The sequence below is a fragment of the Ipomoea nil genome, unplaced genomic scaffold, assembly GCF_001879475.1.
Source record: "Ipomoea nil cultivar Tokyo-kokei standard unplaced genomic scaffold, Asagao_1.1 scaffold0418, whole genome shotgun sequence".
In the NCBI taxonomy this organism is placed as follows: Eukaryota; Viridiplantae; Streptophyta; class Magnoliopsida; order Solanales; family Convolvulaceae; genus Ipomoea; species Ipomoea nil.
The window spans coordinates 1,153,774-1,178,545 of NW_017616846.1; the positions used below are offsets into that span (position 1 = coordinate 1,153,774).

The window sequence follows — 24,772 nt, forward strand, 5'->3', positions numbered from 1 at the left end:
GAGTTGCCATTTGCCCCTCAAAAATGGCACCCATTGCTTACCATTAATTTCAAATCTAATGGATGGAATTTTTTTAATCTAATTTTTGATTTATTTTTTCATTTTAATTGCCCTCAATTTTTAAAGAAATAACAACTTTACCATTACTTTTTTGTCAATTCCTCTTTGGCTTGATGTGATCTTTGTCTTCTTTTTTTTCCATTATTCCAATACTCCATTCTTTTTTTTTTTAACATTTTTTTTAGAAAACCACTACATTATTCTAGCTAGCATCTCCATTCTCTTCCTCAAAACCAAATCTAATGTCCTCCCGCATGTTCCTAGCTAATTCAGTTCTTGTATATCATGTTGGAATCTAAATAACTTATTTATGTATTCTTATTTATTTTGTCATATATAACAATTATTAAAAATTATATATATTATTATTTAAAAATTAGAACATACTCGTTTTAAAAATAAAATATAAAAAATTAGAACATACTAATTGATTGGTGGGCGACTAGTATATATACTAAACAGAATGTAAAATGAAAGCAGTAATTTATTCTTTCCTAGTAAGACTCGATTCCTAGTCATTCTTTTTAACTTTCACCTCTCTCTATGACTAGTTAAGCTGCCCATTCAGACTGAAAGCAATAATTTATAAATTTATGCTAGGTGGAAAATAAAAATCTTTAAAATTTAAAAACAAAAAAAAAAATGCTTGAGTTATGGGTTAAATTATAGTCCGTAATTCCGTAAATAACAAAAGGGGGCAATAATGTCATTCAACATGGTAATGGACGTTGTACGTACTAGTGTACTACCGCATGCAAATAGGACAGGTGGGCTTTTTGTTTTCCGTCTCGATCAAGTAAACTAATAGCATCCATGTGGCAATAGAAAGGCGAAAATCAATCTCGTTTAGCCAACTATTCTCACATTATTCTTTTACATGCACACAAAATGACTCATAAACATTAATATGTTCTATAAGTTGTCTTTTTTTCAATGACAATAGAGATTTTAGGGTCTCTTTTTTCTCTTTTTTATACATACTTATTCATTGCATAAAAAATAATTTAAGTAAATAATTGATTAATATCTTTACTTTTTATCAACAATTCCTACTTCTTTTAGAATAATCAAATAAAGCGAAAGTTATTAGTTACTATTAAGATCATCACATTGAAAAAAATATGAATATACAGAGTATGAGTTTATAAGGTTATGAGTTAAAATTTTAGCTACTTGATTAAATTCAATCTTTTAGTGTAATTTAACTCATTGCATTATAGCCTAGTTGAGGAACATTAACTCAATTTTAGATTATAATATGATATCATAGCATGTTCAAAGACTAGCTAATTGATTAAATTCAATCTTTTACCATAGAGCCCAGCCAAGTAATATTGGCCCAATCTTAGGTTATAACAATTCCAATATCACATATCAAAATAAGCTGTTTGTAACAAATACTTAGATTTACAAGAAAACCGGCAACTGCTATTCGAATGTGCAATTGTAACAAATACTTGCACATTGCATTAGAAGGTCAATAAAAAGATATTAACATACAAAATGGGTTTCACAAAAACCCCTATATGTGTATGGAAACTGGAAAGTAGAACTCAGAACACAGCTCTTTCAAAAAAAAAAAAAAAAAAAAATCCTCAGAACACAGCTTGCAAGTAATCTAATAATCCCAAAAAGCCTCAGAACCATGAAAAAGGGTGCTGAGTGGAAAGAAGTGATAAGCTAAGTAGTACAAGAGTGATCTTTTTTTTTTCTCTTTACCTGCCAGAATTTTAGAAAGATGAACAGTTGCAAAGCATGCTCATCTTGAAACATTGGAGTCAGTTGGCACTACATCCTTTTTTAATCGGGTTTGCAAGACCCGTGCATCTTCACGCGTAATGCAAGGACCGACGATACATATATTATAGTCGAGGCCACAATAGTTACACCAAAACACACGCAGGCCGTAGTAGCACAGACATACAAGTACCTAGAGAATAAACCACGGGATTTAGAACAGCCACAGGTTGACGAGTGAGATTCAAAATATGGACACAAATCTTAAAAGGGATACTTACTTTGGGGAAAAGACACTCCAGACAAACAAATGATTCCTCATTAGCAGCAATACTATTGTATAAGCGATCAAAAGAATGGAATTTAAGCCCAAAGGGACGAGACAAGGAAAACCAATTAGCGTCTTAAGCAAATGTCCAAAATCACATTCCTCCTGTGAATTTTTTATCCCCATCGTTTCCTTCATAGCAATGTACACCACCATACTAAGCACAGATAAAATCGGGGAAGCATATGTTATGATAAACATTAAGATACCAGAAAGCAGCGTGGAATGATTCAAGACGCCCTGGAAATCATATAAGAAAATAAACTCCATCAGATAATATTATGGATTTCTGTCAACTTGTCAAGTATACACATCAGAATTTCGCATTAAAATAATTTTTTTTTAAATAAAAAAAAAAAAAAACACTCTGGGAAGTGACATACTATAAAAGCCCCAGCAACATCAATGGTGGCGAGAGTGTTGGTGTTACCAAGACCAAAGTGACCCGCCATTCCCACAAAATAGAGTGCAGCAACCTGAAAACCAAACAAATTTACATACGTGTATGAGGGTATAGAAGATTTACTGTGTTTTCTCTCTAACTTTTAAGTTCCCCACTAAAAAGAAACGTGTCATTTTCATTCATACCCCCAAATCACTTCAAAGCACGAGAGATCTGCATTTCAGATATGAAAACCTAAATACCTAATTCCAGATCATCTCTCCTTTGAACAATTACTTATGTAAGGTTGTAATATGCAAATCATCATACTAATAACCATTTCATATAGAAGCAAAGTACATATTTCTAGTCCTTTACCAATAATTAGTATATTTTCATCATTTCATGCATATGCATACAAAAGCTGTTAAGTATAATCATGAATCAACAAATAAGAGGAATGGGTATGCTGAAGAAACAAGGTACGACAGAAGAAGTATGAATGAATGTTTATAAATATGACTGACCTCAACCCATTGTCTAAAAAGATGGTCGGAATTGGAGAAGAGCCAAATGCTAGCAAAAATTTGCATGAAAAGCAATAAAAAGGCTACTGAGTTGATAGGCTGCTGAAGCAGAAGCTGTAGAAGACACCAACAGTATATATAAATATAGCCAATCATGTAGCTCGAATCTCTAACCACCATAGATAAAGAATTTTGGAAGGTACTGGACAAGGAGATATGATTTTTGAGGGGCATAAGCCATGGAACAAAAACAGTAGTCCCAACTGCAGAAATAATCAGAACTGCATATATTATCTGGGCCATTAAAGTAGCTTCAAAACTGGACACCGTAAAGGTCAGATCTTGATATTTAGTAACATACAGCAAAACCAACAGTCCAGGGAATGAGTATATCAATGAAACCGCCATGGCGTATTTTCTTTTTGACCATTTTACCCACAGTAATGAAACTAAGTTTATGCTGATTACAAGGACAACAGACACCATCTGCAACAGCTTTATATAGGTGCTTCCTGCCTGCTCAAGCCATTTTGCAATGTCAGGAAGATGAGCCCAATTAACACCACCTTGATGCCACCCCCTCAAAATTCTTCCAGAAATTAGAACTACAATAATCAAGGAAATCTGAATATATCTTCTCTTATAACTCTCAGTCGTATTATTTGTATTTTGTACAGTTCGTGATGTAACAGACTGCATTATTTTTCGGAGTACCACCAAATAAAATGAGGTGGTAAAAAAATACCATATATATTGCTCTTCCTCTATCATTGAACTTGATCCCATGCTAATAACAAGCATTATGATAATAAACAAAATAAGCATCTCATCCAAAAACCAGGAGTTCAAGCTAGTATTAACATGACGCAGAGATCTTTTCTCCCCAACAAAGAATTCTTGGCATAGAAAGAACAGAAGACCCAAGAACATCACACATGACAGGAGCATAGCTGCAACTCCAGACGCAAGAAGACCTACAGGTTTCTGTGAAAAATCAAGACATGTGAAACAATTTCATTGATAATCAGTCACTTGTATCATTTGCACATGCATTTATTATTGGGCCAAGTGTAAAAAGCTTCTACATTCCTGTTATTAGTATATGTCATTGTGAAGTGGCAATATATGGCACAACAATACTGCTTTTGTAAATTGTCATTTGCATAGCTAGTGCAAAGTAAGAAATCTCTACATCTAAAGAAGAACAGAGATAAAAGTTCCGTTATAGCATTCATGTTCACCTTTCAGTCATTTGTGCATAGATGATTAGTTGCATAAGGTTTACATATGCTATGTTACTTCAATCCATGGATAAAAATTGATCTTGACATTTTTATACTTACATCAGTTGCTCTGCGAGATAGCCACTCACTTGCTGCTCTTAAAAAGTTATGATATGCTGCAATGATTACGCTAGAGTTTTCTGCATCCATAGACCTATTCAAGTACAAGTTGAAGCAATATAAGAACTTGAAGTTATCACCAAATAAAGTATCCTTTTTCAACAGGTACAAAAAGAAGTATACATGGAGCCTCTTCGAGATTTCCAGGATTCATGAAGAGATGCAGCCTCCAGATACAAGCAACAAAACATTTCTTCTAGATCACTTGTCACAGAATCGTCATCCCTGGAGGCATTGCATGAAAACTTTTCACATACTAAATCAGGCAATTGTGCATGAAGCAACCTCAGTAATTGCCAGGAATTCAATTCCAATAATCTAAGATGTTGGTCATTTGTAACACCTGAAAAATAAACAAAAGATAAGTTATTTTATAATGCTGTTATTAAAAAAAAAAAAAAAAAAAAAAAAAAAAAAAAAAAAAAAAAAGAGATAAAAGATTGCAAGCAAAAACTTCAATAAAATAAAAGAGCATTGAGATTATTCAAGGTAATGCCTTTTAAATGGAAAAATCAACTGAAACATCACCTACAGTCCTACACTGAAATTATTAGCATGGTTATGCTTCTCACTACAATAAAGGTTCTTTATATGCTATTTTAGACTTTCACATTATGAGCCAATAAATACACACAAAACACACACACACACACAAAATCAGCAGGTTATTAGATAACTAAAATCACAACATCACTAGTATCCTTGAAAAAAAAAAAAAAAAAAGTCGCATCTGATATATATAGCATGCTACAGGAAACTTGAAGCTAAAAAGGGGGAAAAAAAACTCAAAGCCATTATAACCACTTAAAATAGAGAATTAGAAAATTACATCTTATCCTACTCTTCAGTACTGCCATAGCCAACTCAAGCCATCATTATTACTTACAAATAGGAAACCACATTCTAGCAGTAGATGAAAAAAGTAACACTCAAGTTCCATTTTGTTCCATTTTTACAAGCTAAATGAAAAATTAAAATTATATAAAAAAAAAAAAAACCTCTACGGAATCAAACCTGTCAAATGTTTTAAAACTTCTCCCATCAGCATGCCAACATTATTTTTGGGAATGGGAACACCAAAAAGAAGAGCTAAAGATGAAGCAATATCGACCTGGAAACCAAATTAAAAGCAATTCTTTATAGCACATATTCACTTAACATAATCTTTCTCAAAATTGAAATGAATTCTTTTTTCTATACATGCACATAACAATATAACATACGTACATGCATATGTGTGTGTGTGTGTGTCTAGGGGGTGGGGGGTGGCAGCAGATTGAGTTAGGGATAGGTTTAGGTGACAAGTGTTGAGATTTGAGAATACTGTACTATTATTACTCCATAAAAACAAAACCGTATAAACTTGGATTATGTATGAGCTTTAAGCCACAGGCCCACAACCATGCCAAACTTGTAAAACTAAAGGAAATGACTCTAATATTATAGATAGTGAGCCACTTGTAGAGTTGTAGTGATGTGAAATATTCACGATATAACAAACCAATGACAGATTTTTCTTTAAAAAAAAAAAATCAACAAATAGTACAATGTTTTGCATAACTTATTGCCATAGTAGTCATGACATCATTGTTCAGACTCATTGTAGCCCTGTAGGATCAGATACTCAAAATACCTGGTTAACTTTGTTATGGGTCACTTTGAAACCACCAAAATTTCTTGGACCAATAAAAAGTGCCAAAGAGTCAGTTTCTTCATATGATGATCCTCCATGATTACCACTTTCAGTCATTCCATGGTCACTAACCACCAGCTGCATATTAGATACATAGCACAGAATAAAGCATGAAAAAGAGCATATATTAAAGTGAGAAAACCAGTATATTCTCAGTCAAATGTGTCTACGGAACAAATACTTAAGAGCTAGAACAAACAACAACCTGGTGAGTATACATATTAAAAACATTTAGACATGAAACTAAATAACATATCAAATCAATTTGTTGAATTTAGGGTTAATTACCCGTAAAATCACAAAGTTTTCCCAAATTAATAATAATGGCACAACCCTCTAATAATATGACAAATTGAGACGCAAAGTTACAATGACACTAACAAACATAGCACATGTGTTCAAATTTCTGTTAATTCCTTGTGTAAATGAGATACTAAAGCATTTGAAAAGACCAATAAAAGAATGGTATGTAATTTAACATCTCTTTCTAAGCTACTAAAGATTGGATAAAATCAAGCATGTGTGTATCTGTTTGATCAAAAACTTCATCTTTGATTACTTAGGACTTTAAAGTTATAATAGTTTAGTTTTTAAGGAACTTACTAAAAATATTTATCTTTTTATTTTTAAAGAGAGGAAGATTGGATGAAATCTAGCATGCGTGTATCTGTTTGATCAGAAATTTCATCTTTGATTACTTATGAAGTTTTCTTTAAAGTTTTAATAGTTTAGTTTTTAAAGTTCAAATTTATCACTCTCAAATCTCGAGTCAAAATTTGATCAATTTGATGATATGTTGACTCATTTATGGGATCAGTTTGTGCCTAGTTTGGTAATTGACCTTGAATTTATAAGACCCCTTGAATTCGATAACTTCTCTCAAATTAGATGCCATGTTTAACTTGAAACTACATTAAAAAGAAGATGAAAGATGAATATTTTTAATTAGCATTCCACCCAAAAAAAAAAATAAAGTTCCCAAGTGCTGCAAAAACTTCTGAATTCTGATTCTTAGCTAGACTGAACATATGCTTCGCCAACTAATGAGGATTATGTTGTTTATTATGAAAAGGAAGTTGGAAAACAATAAATACCGGATAGCTAGAAGAAAGCAGCACGAACCAAGAGTGTCCGTCCTCCATCATTCTCTTGAGTTTGTACAATTCCTTGATCAATCATTTTAATTGTTTCATCCATCTCTCTCAGTTTGGGGGCCATCAGCACACTGGAAATAAAAGTAGAACAAATCAGATAAATCATGAATCTTTGAACAAGTTAAAGAGAAATGGAAATGTAAATACCTCTTGCGCCCACCAATATGTCCAACATGGTCCAAGCCAAGATAATGTAGAATCTGAATTAGGACTTTTAGAGTTTTAGTTATAATAGATGGCATGATGGGCAGACGAAAAAAAAAAAAAAAAAAAAAACATAACTGAGATTTGACAATGGTTGAATTAAGGACTGTCGGTTGGGGAGTTCCTTCTACAGTAAAGACTAAGCACTGATTTTTGGTTGGTTCTCTCTTTTTGGGCTGTTGTAAGTATGACCCGAACCAATATTCTCTTTACCATTACATTGCATGACATGTACAAAAGCTCTAAGTCCATACAAAAATAAATAAATAGAAAATTACAGTACCAGAAGACTCCAATCAGTCTGCTTTAGTTCAAAACCCAAATGTCGCGACACATTATGATCTACTTGGACAGTATCCTTAACCTGCAAGATGAGAACCCAGACAACTTATATTGAGTTCATGGTTTTGGAATCTGAAAAACAAGACAAAATCAAGAACAAAATTTTACACCATGATCAAATTTCCATGCATGATAATGCAAAATGCATATCCCTTTTATAGCGTATATCTCCTAAAGAAGGCTGGACGTGGTTTAGTGGTCAAGTGTTCAACCATTAAACCATTAGGTAATGGGTTAAAGCCTAGAAAAACACCTCTTTGAAAACAGAGACAAGTAAGCTAACCCTTCTTTTCTCAAATACTGGCGTTTCGCACACTAAGCCTGTTATGAACTAAGATTGGGCTAGGGTCACTCAATTGGACTATAATGAACATGGGCCAAACCACACTAAAAGATTGAATCCAACCAATTAGTTAGTCTAACCATGGCCTTATAAACCCATATATTCTCTCATATTTTTTCAATGTGGGACTCTTAACAAAGCCCAACCCTTTTTATCATACATTTCCTCCTAATACTATTTCCATCTGTAGCCATCCACCATAAACTTATTTTATATCAAGTCTATGCATCTTACTTGTACTCCATTATATTAGTTTATATTCTTTATTAAGAAGGGAAATATCATAGGTATGGTCACTTCGCTTATTATAAACTATAAAGAGAAATAAAGCCATATGTTGCATGGAGTCTTTACCTTGCAACATATCTGAACAAAATAATCCATATAAAGCACCCACACCAGAGTAGTTAACGAAAAGTTCCTCAAGACACCTCATACTCAGATAATAATAATAATAATAATAAAAGAAATCCAGTTGCCAACCTTAAGTTTGGTGCAAGAACAAGGAAGATAAAGGGCACATGATGTTTCCAATCCCAAAGGGGAGATTTCCTACTTGCAATGCAATTTTCGAGAGGTTGCATTACAAACCACACAAATTTGTTCCCAAAAATAAAAAAGTAAAATAAAATAAAATTCAAACCACATATATGAAGAACCAATGAATAGAAAGGAACTTTGTCCGTAAGCATGGTTGAAAATACTTGGAAATAGAGTGTACTAGTAGACTCACAAAGAAACTGCTAACTCCATCATGTCTCGCAAACATTCCAGGAAATAACTTAAGCCATGTTTCATCACCGTGCATCACCATCTTCCAACCAACTCTAAGAAATTGAACTGCATAGCAGAAAAGTTTAAAAAGTTAAATTAAGGGGTACAACTAAATCAATTTGTGAGCTAAAATTGACAAAACTATTCCAACACCAATAATGTTATCATCCAAGAGGGCTTGTGTGTTGAAATTGAAGGCAACATCCAAAAAACCCCCAATTGCACCAGAAACCATGGCCTGTTTGAAAAGAAAACATGTTAGACTCCAGCATACAATACACTACAAATAAAGAGAGAGCACAAGTTGATCTACCTTCAAGCGAGGCATAGTGACAGTTGGAGGTGCAGCCTTCGCATGGTAGCCAACTGCTCTTCCTTGATTCAATAATGACTGAGTATATGGCATAGCCTCCTTAAAAGCTTCAGGAGGAGAATGCCCATCTTTTCCAAGCACAAATTCCGCAGGAAGACCGTCAATTACCTAAATTTTTAAAAATTGTGACAAAACGGACAAACATCTGAGCAGACCAATAAGTGATAACAGCCAGCAGATTCATCAAACAATCATAAACATTTATAATCAAGAACCCAGAAGTTCTACCATCAGTATCAAACGGTCAAATAAAGGAGGCACCCCAGACAACTCCTGCATTTACAGAAACGTGCAAGTTATCTAACAGCCATAAATGTGATAATTCTCAATATCCCAAACAGCTAACTTGCATGACTTAGCGGATTATGCAAGAAATATAAAAAGAAATGAAAAAATAGGAAAAAAAAAACTGATCTTTCTACATAGAAGAAGTATTAAACACCTGATATAAGGATTTGAGCTGATCAGCTGACAAAATGGTTGCATTTTGACCTTCGAATGAATTCGAACCCGGGGGATAAAAACTCTCCAACCCGCTGTAATCATCAGAAAGAACCAATAATCAAATTTCTGAAAGGAAAAGGAAATTAGTGGATCTACTAGCATTTGAATTTTATTTTATTTTTTGGAGGGAAGTAATTTTCCTTTTTGGATTTGTTCTTCTCTTTCACCTTCGTCCTTAAGATTTGAATATTTAGTCAAACGGAGCGTACTTACCTGACGCCGGAAAGTGTAGGCTTGACGGGAAAGAAGCCCAAAACGAAGAGAGAGAGACCGATGATTTGTATTACAACTGCTAACACTGCCAACAACGTTATTTTCGTGCATGTCAATGAAGATGAAGGATTCGCCATTCTTCAGTGCTTCCTACTCGACTGGAAGTCATATTCTCTACTCGTATTTGTTTTTCAAGAAGAATAAAAATTAAGACTTTCGCCCCAAAATTATGAGCTATTGCAATTTGACCGCAGGACTACATGTTTGTCTACTAACTGAAAATTTTTCTTACTTTTCTAAAAAAAAATAATAATAATAAGAAAACTGGAGGATGAAAATCATTTTGAAAAATATTTTTTTTTTAAATATTTTTTACTTTAAAAAAAATGGAAAACTTTGAAAAAGTTTTGAAAATCCACAATAAACAATAGTTTTTTTGTTCCTAAAAGGACAGAGTAACTCAATTGAATATAGAGGTTAAACCGTCTCCCTCACTTTAAAAAATTGTTCTTATATTGTCGTTTGTGAGACTTAATCTAATAAACAATAATTTTATTATTACAGATGAAGTATTTTATTCTCTTCCCGCTTCCTATCTCTTCTACTTTGTTTTCTCCAAATCTTCCATTGAATTGAAGGTAGACCATCTTTATCTCGAAGTATATTCCTTTAAATTTGATTTCTAAAAAGTTATGTCCACCGAAGCTTCAACTTGAGGTTCAAGCATGGCCAACTATTCAAGTCAAGATAAAAATGTAACTAATGTAAGCAAATTTTGTTTGTATTATTGTATATATCACATCTTTCAACATTTAATACAATTTGACATCTTTTAATATTATATGATTATCCCTAAATTGATCCATCCCAATATATATAAATTAATAATTACATCAAATAATCAAACAATACAAGATTATATAGATAGATCAACTCAGAGCATATCTTAGAATAATATTTAGAGAGCAATGGAGTTTTACAAGAGCAGTATTGCCAGTATTATATACATAACAACATGCTACATAACGTACCAAAACTGGAAATTGGTCACAAGGGCAACGACTGTAACCAAGATTACATTAAACCCCCCAGAGGTTACTTATCAATGTCCCAAACAAATAATGGCACAAGACGTGCAACATGGCAGATCTTCAAAGTTATACACACAAGCCGTGGAATTTAACAATACAAGGTGGTCAAACGCACCTTATCGTTTCGTTTGCTCTTCAATACTTGCACTTACGATTTCATGTCCTTCAGCACTCCACCCTTCTCTAGCTCACTTATGAGGTCCCTCAATGCTGGAACCTTCATAGCAAGTGTCCTGTATAATCTAGAATACCTAGCTCGGGTTCCATCTGCTGTCCGAGCAAGTGCGAGAAGGCTTAGGGCCTCGGGAAGCTGTGTGAATAACTGCTTCATCTCCTCCAAGCTCATATTTTCAAGAACAGTTGGTCTTGGAACAACTCTAACAATCTCACCCCCTTTGGGTTCTTGAACTCGGGCATCAGCTTTGATGACCAGTTCAGAATTTGAGTTAGCTCCACATTTGATAATAAAAGGGGATGTTGAACCTGTGTTGAACTGTAGAACATTCCATTGCGCCACATCAGTTTCACCACCTGACCCCGCCGCATCTGCACTGTTCAGGGAAGCATTTACAGTGTCATGAAGCCGGTCATCTTCTTCAGGTATTGACTGCACCAAATCATGAGAAGATAAATCTTAAAACCCTGATCTGAAAGCAAAGACATGTAACTCCAAGTAGAACACATTTTGGCAAGTATTATCAGTAACATAGTCTTGGCCTATGAAAATTAACACATTAATGACAACAAATACACACATCATGCACAATTTAGACAACTTGAATTGACTATTGTGCAGCTTTGTTACATACCTCCACTATACGGCGAGCTTCTTCAATTTGCTTTCGGGCACATGGATGATCAATGTCAAGTAACGAAGGCATACGTTCTGCAAGCTCATCTAGAGATGAAAGCGTTGCTTTCTTCCTACTTCTACCAAGACTGTTAACAGATGATTGCCTCATAATATCCTGTCACAGTAAAACATATTACATTTCAATTGTTTCTTGATCCAAGTTCACATTAGTAATGAAATGGACTCCAGCAATGAAAAGTGAAAAACCTTGACTTGTTTCAATATGCCATCAAGAGAAACCAGTGATGCAAGTCGAGCATCTTCGGCTGCAGTTGAAGGATTTCGAACTGGTGAACCACCATCTTCTAATGTAAACAGTGCCACATCGGTCCTCATTTGTTGTAAAATCTGGTTAGAAGTATATAGTTATGCTATGGCTTCCAATCAGTTCGTAACTTAATTGTGTAAATAGGGAAAAGTAATTTTTTTTTTTTAATTGTGTAAGCACCAGAACGATGATATATCTACATTATGCCATAAGCAGATAGATTAACCCAAGATCATCTCATGGATCTTCAGCTCCGAGAATTTACATAGAATATGTGGACCACCAACAGGATTTCATTTGGTAGTACAAAGGATATCTTAACACTTGATTGATTTTGTATACACTACTCTTGAACAGCAAAATGAGTCGATTAATTTTGGACAAAGGGAGTAAAAGTTAATGCTGGATCTATAACTATTTGTACAATCAACAACATAGTAGCCCAACACAATTTTCTAGATGGTATCAAAACACAGGTGCTCAATCATTTGTTACAATCTAGTGTTTTATCTTTCATTTAGTGTGCTCATGAAGGCATACTTCTGTGCTTCTGTGGAATGAAGCATTGCCTTTATTTTGTCTCACTGCCAGAGGAAGACTATAAATCACACATTGGCTATTGTGTTTACAGATAACATTATGTCTCACTGCCAGAGAAGACATAAGGCCATTCTGAGGATAAATCAAGTAATCTAAAAGATCAAATGTCTGTCCTTAGCATCAAATCCTGTAACATTGCTATTACAGATTTACAGTAACCCTCTCACAGCTTTTCCTTCTACCCTTTTTAAGAGTATTTTAGGTTTATAGCTGCTGAAATCTTTGCAGTGCTTTGACTTAATAAGAACTTGATGAAAGCCATTTTAAGATTAGTATTCTAGGAGCAGCTTAATACAATTTGATATCTAAACACAAATTCTATACCTTTCTTCTCTTGTGATCAACAGATTCCAAAGCTGAACGCAGCTTAGCAACATGTGCAGAGTCCTCTGCCACCTCAGTTGCCAGGGTACCTGCAATGTCCTGATAAAAAACAGAAGTCAAATCACTAGATGGTTTGAAGGAAAGAAGGATCAAAAAGGATGCACATTGGAAAATGTAATATCTATGCTGTGCATATGAAACTCTGAATTATAAAAAGACAAAATAGCACTATGGGGGCAACTTACCAGATAAATGAGGTAAATATATGGACCCAAATATACAACTTGGAAAGAAGAAAAATGCAGACATGGAACAAGTCAACAAATAAATTAAAGTTCAATTTGGGAGTCACGTCTTATTTACCATAAGCAAAATGCAATATCTTAATATACCTTCAAGTGCTGAAGCTGAGAACCATAAACTCGCTTTGCATATTCAGACAAAAGCTGACCCAGAGCATCAGTATTAGGAGGCATTGCAGCACCAAGTCCAGCCATCCAGCCATCCATTATTGCAGTAGAAAGAAGTTCCAGCTGACCAGTAGCTCCCCCAACTGTGTCGTCAGTAACAGAAAGAAAATCAAAGTTCTCAGCAAGCCAATTTCTAATTTGACGCTGCAGTTCTCCTGCTGGAGTATGAACAAAAAGGGCAGCAAGAGCCTTGTTTCCAACTGCAAAACTTTTAGCTTCCTCAGTTATCTCTCTGAGCTTTCCTCCTGTAACATGCTGCCTCCATGTTTCCTATACACATGTTTATCTTAATAGTCACTAACATACAAGCTCAAATGACTAGCACAGATGAAGAAAAGATATAACAAAGCAGCATAAACACCCAAGAGTGGGCAGCATAGACTACACTGTAATTCACAAGAACTTAAATTTCATGTTATTGTAAGGCATATGCAAAAGTAGATTTTCTGCAACCAGAACCAGGTCCAGTCAATACATTGAAGAGAAGACACTTAATAGTCATGAAAGCCAAGTGAACAAGGATTACAGCTACTACACAAGAGTTACCTGATCAATACCACGTATCTTAAGAACCACAGACGATAATTTTGACTTTTTTTCTGGCTTTAAATTTACTTTAAACCCATGAATCTGTTCATCAACCAGAGAGTTATAACGCACAGGAGATCTTCCAGGGCTACTACCACGGCTAGAGCTTCTACTCCGTCCAGTATTAGCTTTCTCCAAAAAACGTTCAACAGGGGAAACCTAAAGAAAGTAGTGACAGAAACTGTTATTAGCCCATTATGGAGCATATGCATTCATGTATTGAGCAAAGTACATGAAGAAAATGGCCAAGTATTCCATTACCTTGATAGATTGGAGCTCTGGTGACCTAGCAAGCAAAGATCTAATATACAAAATCCTAACACGGGAAACAAGCATGGTATCCATTACTCTCTTTGGCTCCATTTTACGAATGAAAGCAAACACAGCATCTCGAATTTCAGCAAGTATCTCATGTTCTCTAGATGCACCTGCTTTAATGACAGCTGCCAGAACCTGCAATTCTCATGGTCAGATTGTTGAAGAAAAATAGGAATTATTTTTGAAATCTTAAACTAGATTTAAAAGAATCAAACACTAAACATCTGAAATATTAGAAAACAGAGGTAGTAGTAAAAGGGGTTTCTTTGTAAATCAGAAGAATATAGAGAACAAAAAATTGCATTTTAGAATAGATAGAATACTAAGAACATTACACCAACTAAAATTAGTATAGTACTTTAGTCAAAATTACTAAATGAGTAAATGATAGAGTAAAATAACCATACCAGCATTAAAAGCTTGTTTGCTCCATCAGATATGGCAGCAAGGCTGTCGTATTGTTCAGGATCAAAATCATTTAAGGCAGATGTGAGATATTCTCCAGCTGGGGTTCTCTTAATATTTTCAGTACCAGCCTTAACCAAAGCAACAGTTCCTTCAGACTTATTTGACACCAAAGGCAAAGGTACCTCATCCACACCTCGTCCTTTAATGTTATTATCATTTCTGTCAAGTACAACCAGAAAAATAAATATATTGAGCAATGAAAAATGATAACAATATTGCAGATAAACATCACGTTTAAATGTTAATGGTGGACTATAGCATATACCTTCCCATGTCTCGGCTCTGTATAGTTGGCTCTTTGGGAGATGGACTTGACACCTGAATTACAAAGCACTCTAATGAGATTCATGAACGACAGTATTTAGGTGAAACTATAGGAACCAACTCCAAACCAAGCACAACTCCAATAGAGTAATAGAGATATCCACCAGGCCACACATTAACAGGGAAAAGAAGAAAGCAATAATACAACTGAAAGTTGCAACTTGCAAATTAGGTAAATGTATCGCTGATAACCTGTGGTGATCCAGCTAATGAAGCTTTTTCTGTCAACCTGTCAAATAGCTTCTCATTCTCTTCATGCAACCTCTGCAATGGAACATGTCAACGTTTAGAACTAAAAACAATGTGCTTTCAATTTGCAAGGAGAAAAGGGTGAAAATAGTTTTCTATTTGCTAAACTTAAGTGATCCCAAAACATAACTGGACACCTTAAACTAAAGTTCATTGTTGACCCAAGTGAAGTTTACAAGAGTGCCTTACAAACTCTTTACCGTTAACCTAGTCCCTTTGGAAAGAATTGGCGTAACAGATTACCTCAATAAGTGCATCACGTTTTAAAAGTTCCTCTTCAAGTCTTTTAGTAACAGCTGTAGAATCCATGTTGTCAGTTGTTGGTTTGGAACTAGTCTGCACTGTAGGCTTTGATTCTGAACCATTTATTGACCTTTTCTCACTAGAAGAAAGGGCTTCATTCAGTTGCAACTCAATGTTTTTGAGTTTGGTCTACACAGTAGGCACCAACCAATTAGTGAAAGCAATCAGTATGGAATTATCATTTTTTTTCTAATTAGTAGAAAGAATATAATCATCAAGGCACTAAGGGAGAACCAACCGAAAAAGTACCTGATTTACATCAGGACTCTAAACAATCTATACAAGCTTAAGCCAATCTAAGAAAGTATTAGGTACAGATTTATCATATAAAAAGGAAAATATAACTAACTTTTCTGAGTACCTGTAAATATAAATACTAAACAGAGACAGAATGATTTCTTGATTTGAGTACATGTAAACAGAGATGACAACAAAGAGTAATAACAATCACAAAATGGTGGAAGGATTTAGAGAAACTGAAATTACCATGCAAACAATACTCCTATATGGCTATATTCCAAAGTGCATGACAGAAATATAAACAGCATTTTCATGGAAAAGCAGAAAATGATAGCTCAGACTAAAAGCTAAAAATATTTATTAAAAAAAAAAAAAAAAAAGATATAAGCAACCATTTGCTTGGAAGTGCTCTGAACAAACCTGTAATGCTTGAATAGTAGAATCGCGTTCTTTTATCTGCATCTTCTGCTCTTGCTCCAACTGCAAGAGTTGAGCAACTTGATTCCTAAGCTGTGAATTTTGTTCCTTCTCTATATTATGCTTATCAACAAGCATAATGTTCTCAGCCTGCATCAAATGGAAAAATGAAGTGCCTTACAACATGCTTCCTGCCATTAAGCACTCATTTTATCTAACTTCTAAGAAGCCCAATATATGACATGGAAGAAACCAAGGAAACAAGGTCCTATTTTTCATCTTAAACATGGTCACAAGTTTGACTCCTACAAGGAGTAAAAAGTACAACCATCTGCAATTTTAAGTGGCTGGTTAACATCTTAAGGGGAAAAGTTCTAAATTCAAATGTATGTACACACACACACGTATGTACAACAGCCCTAAACAAAGTATACAAATAAGATGTGTAATAAAGTGTCTTGGGTGTCTTTTATGCATAAAATACATCGGTAGTTTCCCCAGAAGTCAAGAATGCAAGCAGCCAAGCAGAACTAACTGTAAAAGGATAAAATACAAAATTGGGAAAAAAAACATTCCAGAACTCAGGTTCCTAATGATATAATTGTTCAAATAAAATAAAATAAAAAATAAAAGATCTAGAGAGTAAATGTGTAATTGCTTCTGTGCTAAATCAAAGAGAATATTCACTTTGAGAACAATCAGATATCAACTACAAAAAGAACATCCATCTAAGTATTTTAGCAGTGTACTCTTTATTTCTTTCGTGCAACCCAAGAAAGCTAACACTATGCTTCAGGATGTTGAGGCTGATGAAGCAAGTAAATGTGGAAAGCTAAAGCACAAGAAAACAAAACCTTTAAATCTGACTGGAGTGTAAAAGACACTTTCCAAGCCTTCTGAACTTCATTGAATAGTAGAACACACTGATCATTGGCATGTTTCAGATCCTGTTTCGTTGCCGTAACCTCCTGCTTCAGATCATTGATTTCCTTCTCCTTCTCATAAAGTTCCTTGCGAGCATCATTGGCCTATAGCATAAAATGAAAACTACAGTTCAGAAAACTGCACTGACATAGGCAATGCATGAAGATCTGAAAATGAAGAATAACATATTGAATTACTCAACCCACTAATTCCAAACATGAGTAGAAGAATAATTAAGTGGAGTACCAAATCCAACAAATATCGGACTGCCAGTCACAAGAAAAGGCATTAAAAGAACTTACAATATCTCTCCATTTCTTGATTGTATCCCGATTTCCAAGACTTAGTACAGCACTCCTAGCTCTGGCAGAAAAATTGAGGGATGATAATGTCTCCGACAAATTTAAAGCATTTGGACAGATATTGACAATCATTACTGTCTTTGCATTTCCACCTGCATTAAGCCAAGCACAATGAAGAGAAATTGATGGACACTGTTTGAACACAAAAGGATATGACATATTAAGTAATGAAGTACAAGTACTTAGCAAGATATGAAAGAAATCACAGCAACAATAACAGCCTTACACAAACAAATAAGACAATGCATACAGTTAAATGGAGACTGTTAGAAACCCTCAGAAGCCATGACTTCATCAAGTATTGTAAACATGCAACTGATGAACCAGATAACACAATAAACTTTGGAGATTGAAATATTATCAGAAGGTAGAAAGGAATCAATACTTTATGCATACAATGCAACTTCCACAGGAGGAAATATCAGCATCCATTAATTAATAACATTGATTGGGAATGGTATTCACAGACATCAAACTGAGAAATCCTAAGAAAAATTGAGAAATATGCTTGCACAGGAGTAATAAGCAACGCACCCCCCCCCCCCCCCAAGCAAAGTCCATGTGAATAATTATGTCAGGTGTCAACCAACTATTTCTTGGTGAGTATGCAGCTTATGTGTCCTCCCCATTTATAAGTCTTTGATGATCAAATTTCCATTTAGAAATAAATGTCACAACACTAACTAAAGCAGAAAAGAGTATGAGAACACACAGAAGCATTGAAGAAAATTAGTTCACGTTTTGCCTGCAAGGGAATGAACCACTACCTATTGAGTCTGCAAATAACTTTGTAAGCATTGAGTTTCCATATGGAACACTGTCCTTCTTTGAAGTCAATGAATTTAAAACATCTCCTAATCTGCATGTCCAGCATCAAAACAGTGAGTACATAGTCAAGAAGAGACAGCAGGTCCAATAAATGAATGAATGTTTTCCACTAAAGATGTAGTGTTAAATACTACATGTTGAACATTGAGTCAGACATCGGTTAAGAGTTTAAATCAATTATTCAGTTCTTGACAAGCAATATAGATAACAGGAAAAATGAGATAATCCATTTGAGCAACTAAAATTGTATAACTTTGTGGTCAATAACTAGCTGCTAATAATTAATTAATAGCCAATAGCAGTCCAATCAAAAGCTGAATGCAGTTTTCAAAAAAAAAAAAAAAAAAAGCTGAATGCAGGATCTGCCACTCTGTTTCTTGAATCGTTTTCTGAACAATGGCGATGAGCATTGTGAACTCGGAAGCTTCTCCTTGTGATAAAATCAGTAAATCTCAGATCCATAAAGATAGCGACACAGACTTTCAGTATGAAACTAAAATTGCAAAGCAGTAGTTCTAATTTGTTTTTTAAAATGTATATACTGTAAAATTTCCAACCAAACAAAGCAGTTGCTTATCTCACAGTAAAGGGAACAGGTTTAAAGGACATATAGCAAATCCAATGGAGAATAAACTGGTTTTAAAGTTAAAACTTACTAATATAATATAAATAATTGTACACCAGCACCCAAAGATACACATATAAAGCAATATTTCAAAGTTTGGCCATAACTTTCAGTGCTGTTGGCAAAAGTATGGGCTCAAACACAGTACTTACGCCGATAGTGAATTCATGACATGCAGCAAATCTGTCGCTTGTCCCCCACTATCATCTTCTACAGATGCACTTTCACTTCCAGCCAAGTCAATGAGTGAAAGCTTGCTGTAAAAATTCTCACCAGTGATCATATTCTCATAATATATATGTACGCAGATTATCCTGAGAACAAAAACAAAAAAAAAAAAAAACAAAAAAAAAAAAAAAAAAAAAAACAAAAAAGATAAGTAATAAAAGGCGCCAAGATTAAGTAAAAAGCATGGCTCATACTCAAAGAAACACAGGAACAGGCACATAAAAGATTATGATGCATATCGACATACCAATTGAATGTTTCTTGAAGTAAAACATGTAACAAAGCAAACATGTCAAAAGCAAAGTATTATAAGTACTTCATATTAATTAGTTGCTTTCTTACTATATAGCTTAGGCCTTAGGAATCCTCGAGATCTGGAATCCATGTTCCTCTATTATGTGTCCCCTAGTTAGTATAAATACCCTAGATTTTAGTATCACAATACATTCAATGAAATATAATAACATTATTGATATTCTATGTCTCTCTTTCCCTAGTCTATACTAGCTTCTGCCTTGCCAGTTGGTTGTGGCTCTTTGCCCCCCTGCCAGACCATTGCCACATGATTTCTTACATGCATGACACAATACATCATGCACTGCTCCAGCAAGTAGAATGATGCATGATATTACAATTCCAAAATAAGCCAAAAAAAAAAAAAAAAAAAACACACAAATGCAATGCAATATTTATCATTGGAAACAAAATACTGATCATACAGATGAGTGACATTAAACTTTGATGTATTGCTTCCTCGATTCTGAAATGCTACTTTGAGGATTCTGCAAAAATCCAATGGGTTCTCCACCTTTTCCTGTACAAGTTCCACAAAACAATCTGGTAACCTGATGCCAGTTTTTGGAAGATCACCGCCAGATTCCAAAAGCAAATCTCTTATCTGCAAAATAATCAGGGAATGTTTAGCCCAAGCACTGAAAAGGAGAGAAAAGCTATCACAATGAAACACAGTATAATACCTGTTCATTGTAGAGCTCAAAGACTGAAACTGAGAAATTAAACTTAGATGTTGAAGTTGCATCCGAATTCGATAAATCAAACAGCTCCTCAAAACATCTAGCATATAAACCACGATCATGACTAGACCCTTCCTGCAAGAAGGTTTAGAACTCATCATAACTATAATGAAAATCAAATTGCTGGTCACATATGAAAAATCTCCCCTTTGAACCTATTTTTATGCTGTTTGCAGAACTTTGACTGTCAAACTCAATCCAAAAAAAAAATTCAGAAATGGATATATAGCATTACACTAATAGGAAAATACAATGAAGACAAAACGTATATGTATTCTTAAGACAAATAAAATTCACAAGCCGCTATATATACTGAATTATGACACAACTAATAGTTTGCCACAAGTATCAATATCAAGTGAAGAGAAGAGAGAGAGAGAGACCATGGTGTGTGTCTTTCCCGAGTGTGTTTGACCATAAGCAAATATAGAAGCATTATATCCATCAAAGGCTGACTGAACAAAAGGCTGAATATCAGTAAATAGTTCAACTGCACAAAGAAAAAGTCAGCGAGTAAGCAAAATCTAACATTGCACAAGAACTGAGCAAGGGGTTAAAAAATGATTTTTGGAATACCTTGCCCAACATGAGGACCATAAACTCTATCAAACTCAAAATCCTTCTTAGGATTAGATGCACTATCATCACCAGTATTGACACGAATAGTAAAATCATCAGGGAATTCAACAACAGATGGACCTTCATCTTCAAAAAGTGGTCTTACGCGGCAAAACACTTGTATGTTTCCTGAGAGAGAGAAATCACATCATGTGTATATCATAAATACACTTATGTCTTTATAAATGATAGGATATATTTGTCATGATAGTGAAGGACCCTTTCTTTCAAGAAAATTTATTTAAGTGCATTTATTCATGCACACTATTGTAAGGAGAAGAGGTTGGGGTGGGGGGAGGGGGAAGATAAAACTATGCATACCTTTGGAAGTCAATAAGTCATTAAATAATTTTTTCTTCTCAGATATCAGTGGAGAAATCCTAGCTTCTGATTCAAGAGCAGCCTGATCTGAGAGTAAGTCAGAGATTTGGTTGTAGATGTATCAGAAACATATAAATAAAAATGCACATGTTCTTATTGCAACATAAGAAAAATTAAATTTGCATACGCTAAACTTCAAAACAAAAACAAAAACAAAAACAAACAAAACCAAAAACCAAAAAACAAAAAAGAAGAAAGAAAAGCAATGAACTCAAGCTTTAGAATATGTTACTAGTGGAACTAGGAGTAGCAGGTAACTGAGGTAGTATGTGATTTTCTGCTAAGATATGTCTACACTCTGTTTTGTAACCTATTAGTGAAACGAACATTTACTTTCTCAAACAATATGAGAACATCTAACTCTATGTTTTGTTATGAAGTCAAAGAAGATTGCATCAAATGATCTAATTTAGGCATTGCTTTTTAAATGTTAAAAAATTGGTTAACAATCAATATACATTATGTACCCATGTTTATGAAGTTCTCAAAATTAATAAGAAAATAACAGAAACAAAAAAAAAAAATTAAATAATGATAATAATAACAATAATAAAATATAAGATTTTTTAAAAGAATAAGAATTTTATAGAATCCCCTTAACAAATCCAATGAAGAATTTTGGCAATACATAAAAATAAAAATGCACAGGATAATTTCATATCTTCTGGGCTGTACCCATATCCCTCCAAATTTTGTACATGGCCAAGCCGTTGAAAAACCAAAATACAAGTTTTTTATACCTAGCTTACGGGTCTTATCAGCAAGTACACCAAGGTAGCGCGTCACACGGTCAAGTTTTGCATTGGAGTATTCCTGCAGATCACTGGCTTCTTGTCGCAACTCTGCATAATCCTCCCTAACAAGCTGTCACGAAAATTTCTAATGCTTTCAGAAGTAGAATTTTATTGATTTGATACCTCAAGATGGGTGTAAACAGGAAGAAGATTAACCATGATGTCCTGAGTAGGATAAAGGAAGCAGTATTTTCTTGCATTTTATTTTTAATTGTAACATGTTTGGCATTAAAGTATGTTATTACTACACAACTGTCAAGAAACATAGACAAAATTCCTATAAATTGTTCAAGTAAAATACCCATAATGGTTATTCCACCAAATTACAAACTGCATATAAATTGGAACTCCTGTTCCAATATATGCATTGAAAAATTATGTATTCACAAAATTTGGGGTTGGAATCAGCAAGTTTGATCTTTGTACTCGGTAATAAATTAACAAGGCCTATTAAAAGGTATAGGTTTCAGACTTGTAGTTAATGTGATGTGTGACTTAAACCCAGTAGTGCACAGCAAATATTTTAACGAATTAAGTTCAACAATTCAAGCCCCCCACACCCTAATCCCTAGTTGATGACTTATAAAATCAGGGAAATGAATAAAGAGGCTTCAGAGTCCAACACTGGTTAGAAAATTATTGGCACTAAATCCATCAAGAAATGGAAAAATCATCATGTTATAGAAAATCCCAGATATAGTGGTAGTCTATATGTAATAATTGTTTATTAAAACAATATTTATTTAAATCTAGCACAAAATTGTTAAACTGGTGTGACGCTTATGTAACATCAGTTCAATATCTCATAAAGGTTATCCAAAATCAGTTAATTTTAATGATTAACTAAAATACCAGTTCCATTACCATAATGTTGCTTCAATATTTCATTTAGTAAATGCGATTTCAAGTTGTATTCACGCACATCACTCTCTTCGGTAATGTTGTAGAAATCGCTGGATGCCCATCAAGCATTTAACGGGCACCTAGGCGCACAACTAAAAAAAATTATTTTTGTGCATATTGCAACGTGATTTTTTAGACTTCTAACAAGTATTCCTTCAATAAAATATAAATGTTCAATAGCACAAACAAACAAAATTAAAATTTATTTAAAAAAAAAAAATAATAATAATAATAATAATAATAAGGCGGACTAAGCCACATAGTTGGCCGATATTCCCATTATATTCGGCCTAGGGATGCCTAGGCAAATTTTTACAACACTACTCCTGGGAATTTTTAAACATTGAAGTAGTCGCATTTGCAAAATACAATCTTGGAGTCTCATTAGGGTAATGGGATAACATATGTAAACAAAATAAGGGTCAAAGATATATTTTGCATCTCAAAAGTTTAAACACTCATTGGCATTTGGCAGTGGCTAAGGCATAAACACAGTTTACTCATAAGCATCGGCGCTTTGCTGCATTAAACGGATATAACAATATTACCTATGCTTCTACAAATATCCACACCAGGCTACAACAAATTTGCTGTGAACATGAATGAACATAGCAAAATTAAGGAAATCAGCAAGAGAGTTTTCATTATGCTTCGGCCGAAATTACCAAACTCCACAACATAGCGCTTGAAATTACAAGGGCATAGACGAAGTAGTTAAAGGGAAAAGAAATGGTAACCTTGAGGTTGTCCTTCAATCTTAAGAGGCCGGAGTTAAGAGCGTGCTTAGATAGCTCCGAATGCGAGGGAATCGATGAGGAGGAGATGGAGTACCTCCGAACCAAAGGCGCAGGCGGCTTGGGATGATACTGACCGTCGTGCTCCGCCGCCGCCCTCCTAGGTTCGAACCCCGGAACATCCCAACTCCATCTGTTGTAACTGCCACTGCTCTTCTGCTCCGACATTTCCCAGTCGCCCAATGCGAAGAAGAAATTTTGAGTTTTCGGAAGCGTAGAAGACGAGAGACGGAGAGGTCGCGACACTCTCTCTCTCTCTCTCTCTCCCTCTCCCCCTCTCTCACTTTACACTTCCTCTCTCTCTCTCTCTCTCTCTGTTTCTCTCTCTAGAGCTTTTCAAGTGCTTCTCCTTCTCCAATGTGATGTGGCCTCACTGGACTCAAAATTTTGTGTGGTGTTTGATTTTCGGATTGGGGGAAGGGGAAACGACGCCGTATCGCACCGTGTGATTACGAAAAGGGACACATCTGGGCTTTGGTGTTCACAAATCACACAAAAAGAATATGAGACAGAGATGAGTTGGACGCTCGCTCTCGCGATGATGATTTCATTCCCTTTGGATATATAAAATTAAATAAATAAATAAATAAAAAGGTTTGGAGGGAGAAAATTTAATGTTGAAGCGAAAATGGGGCCCACTCGCCCCGTGGTTTTTAAAGATAAAGCTGGAGGGAACGCGTGAAGGTCTTGAGTTTTCCATTTCTTAAAATTATAAAACCCTGAGTTTGAAG

At 34.6% G+C, this 24,772-nt stretch overlaps 2 protein-coding genes and 1 long non-coding RNA gene across 4 annotated transcripts; 1 reads left to right on the plus strand and 2 right to left on the minus strand.

Annotated features, from left to right (window-relative positions):
• Nucleotides 1-1,450: 1,450 nt before the first annotated feature.
• On the minus strand, nucleotides 1,451-10,212 carry LOC109172617 (GPI ethanolamine phosphate transferase 2). The gene is made up of 18 exons (XM_019321811.1): nucleotides 10,038-10,212; nucleotides 9,763-9,856; nucleotides 9,549-9,593; nucleotides 9,261-9,428; nucleotides 9,101-9,185; nucleotides 8,907-9,013; nucleotides 7,772-7,852; nucleotides 7,432-7,484; nucleotides 7,253-7,355; nucleotides 6,071-6,208; nucleotides 5,452-5,548; nucleotides 4,561-4,780; nucleotides 4,378-4,471; nucleotides 3,035-4,018; nucleotides 2,509-2,601; nucleotides 2,079-2,365; nucleotides 1,665-1,990; nucleotides 1,451-1,626 (listed from the first exon to the last, which is right to left on the minus strand). The coding sequence occupies exons 1-17, from the start codon at nucleotides 10,172-10,174 to the stop codon at nucleotides 1,861-1,863; spliced, it is 2,916 nt and encodes a 971-aa protein (XP_019177356.1). The 5' UTR covers nucleotides 10,175-10,212; the 3' UTR covers nucleotides 1,451-1,626; nucleotides 1,665-1,860.
• LOC109172623 lies at nucleotides 6,217-16,494 on the plus strand. The gene is made up of 3 exons (XR_002052772.1): nucleotides 6,217-6,870; nucleotides 8,847-8,853; nucleotides 16,481-16,494. It is a non-coding gene; the product is annotated as an uncharacterized LOC109172623 (long non-coding RNA).
• Nucleotides 10,936-24,517, minus strand: LOC109172614 (kinesin-like protein KIN-14B). Of its 2 annotated transcripts, XM_019321807.1 has the most exons (23): nucleotides 23,985-24,514; nucleotides 22,291-22,414; nucleotides 21,491-21,577; nucleotides 21,128-21,298; nucleotides 20,935-21,041; nucleotides 20,495-20,626; nucleotides 20,237-20,415; nucleotides 19,442-19,603; nucleotides 18,604-18,695; nucleotides 17,777-17,928; nucleotides 17,405-17,578; nucleotides 16,554-16,700; nucleotides 15,834-16,022; nucleotides 15,534-15,605; nucleotides 15,283-15,335; nucleotides 14,957-15,176; nucleotides 14,493-14,684; nucleotides 14,190-14,390; nucleotides 13,566-13,913; nucleotides 13,174-13,272; nucleotides 12,189-12,329; nucleotides 11,938-12,096; nucleotides 10,936-11,735 (listed from the first exon to the last, which is right to left on the minus strand). In XM_019321807.1, the coding sequence occupies exons 1-23, from the start codon at nucleotides 24,207-24,209 to the stop codon at nucleotides 11,277-11,279; spliced, it is 3,885 nt and encodes a 1,294-aa protein (XP_019177352.1). In that variant the 5' UTR covers nucleotides 24,210-24,514; the 3' UTR covers nucleotides 10,936-11,276. The 2 variants fall into 2 exon arrangements, with proteins under 2 accessions (XP_019177352.1, XP_019177353.1); XM_019321808.1 differs by lacking the exons at nucleotides 13,174-13,272; nucleotides 13,566-13,913; nucleotides 14,190-14,390 and having other exon boundaries at nucleotides 23,985-24,517.
• Between the last annotated feature and the right edge of the window lie 255 nt (nucleotides 24,518-24,772).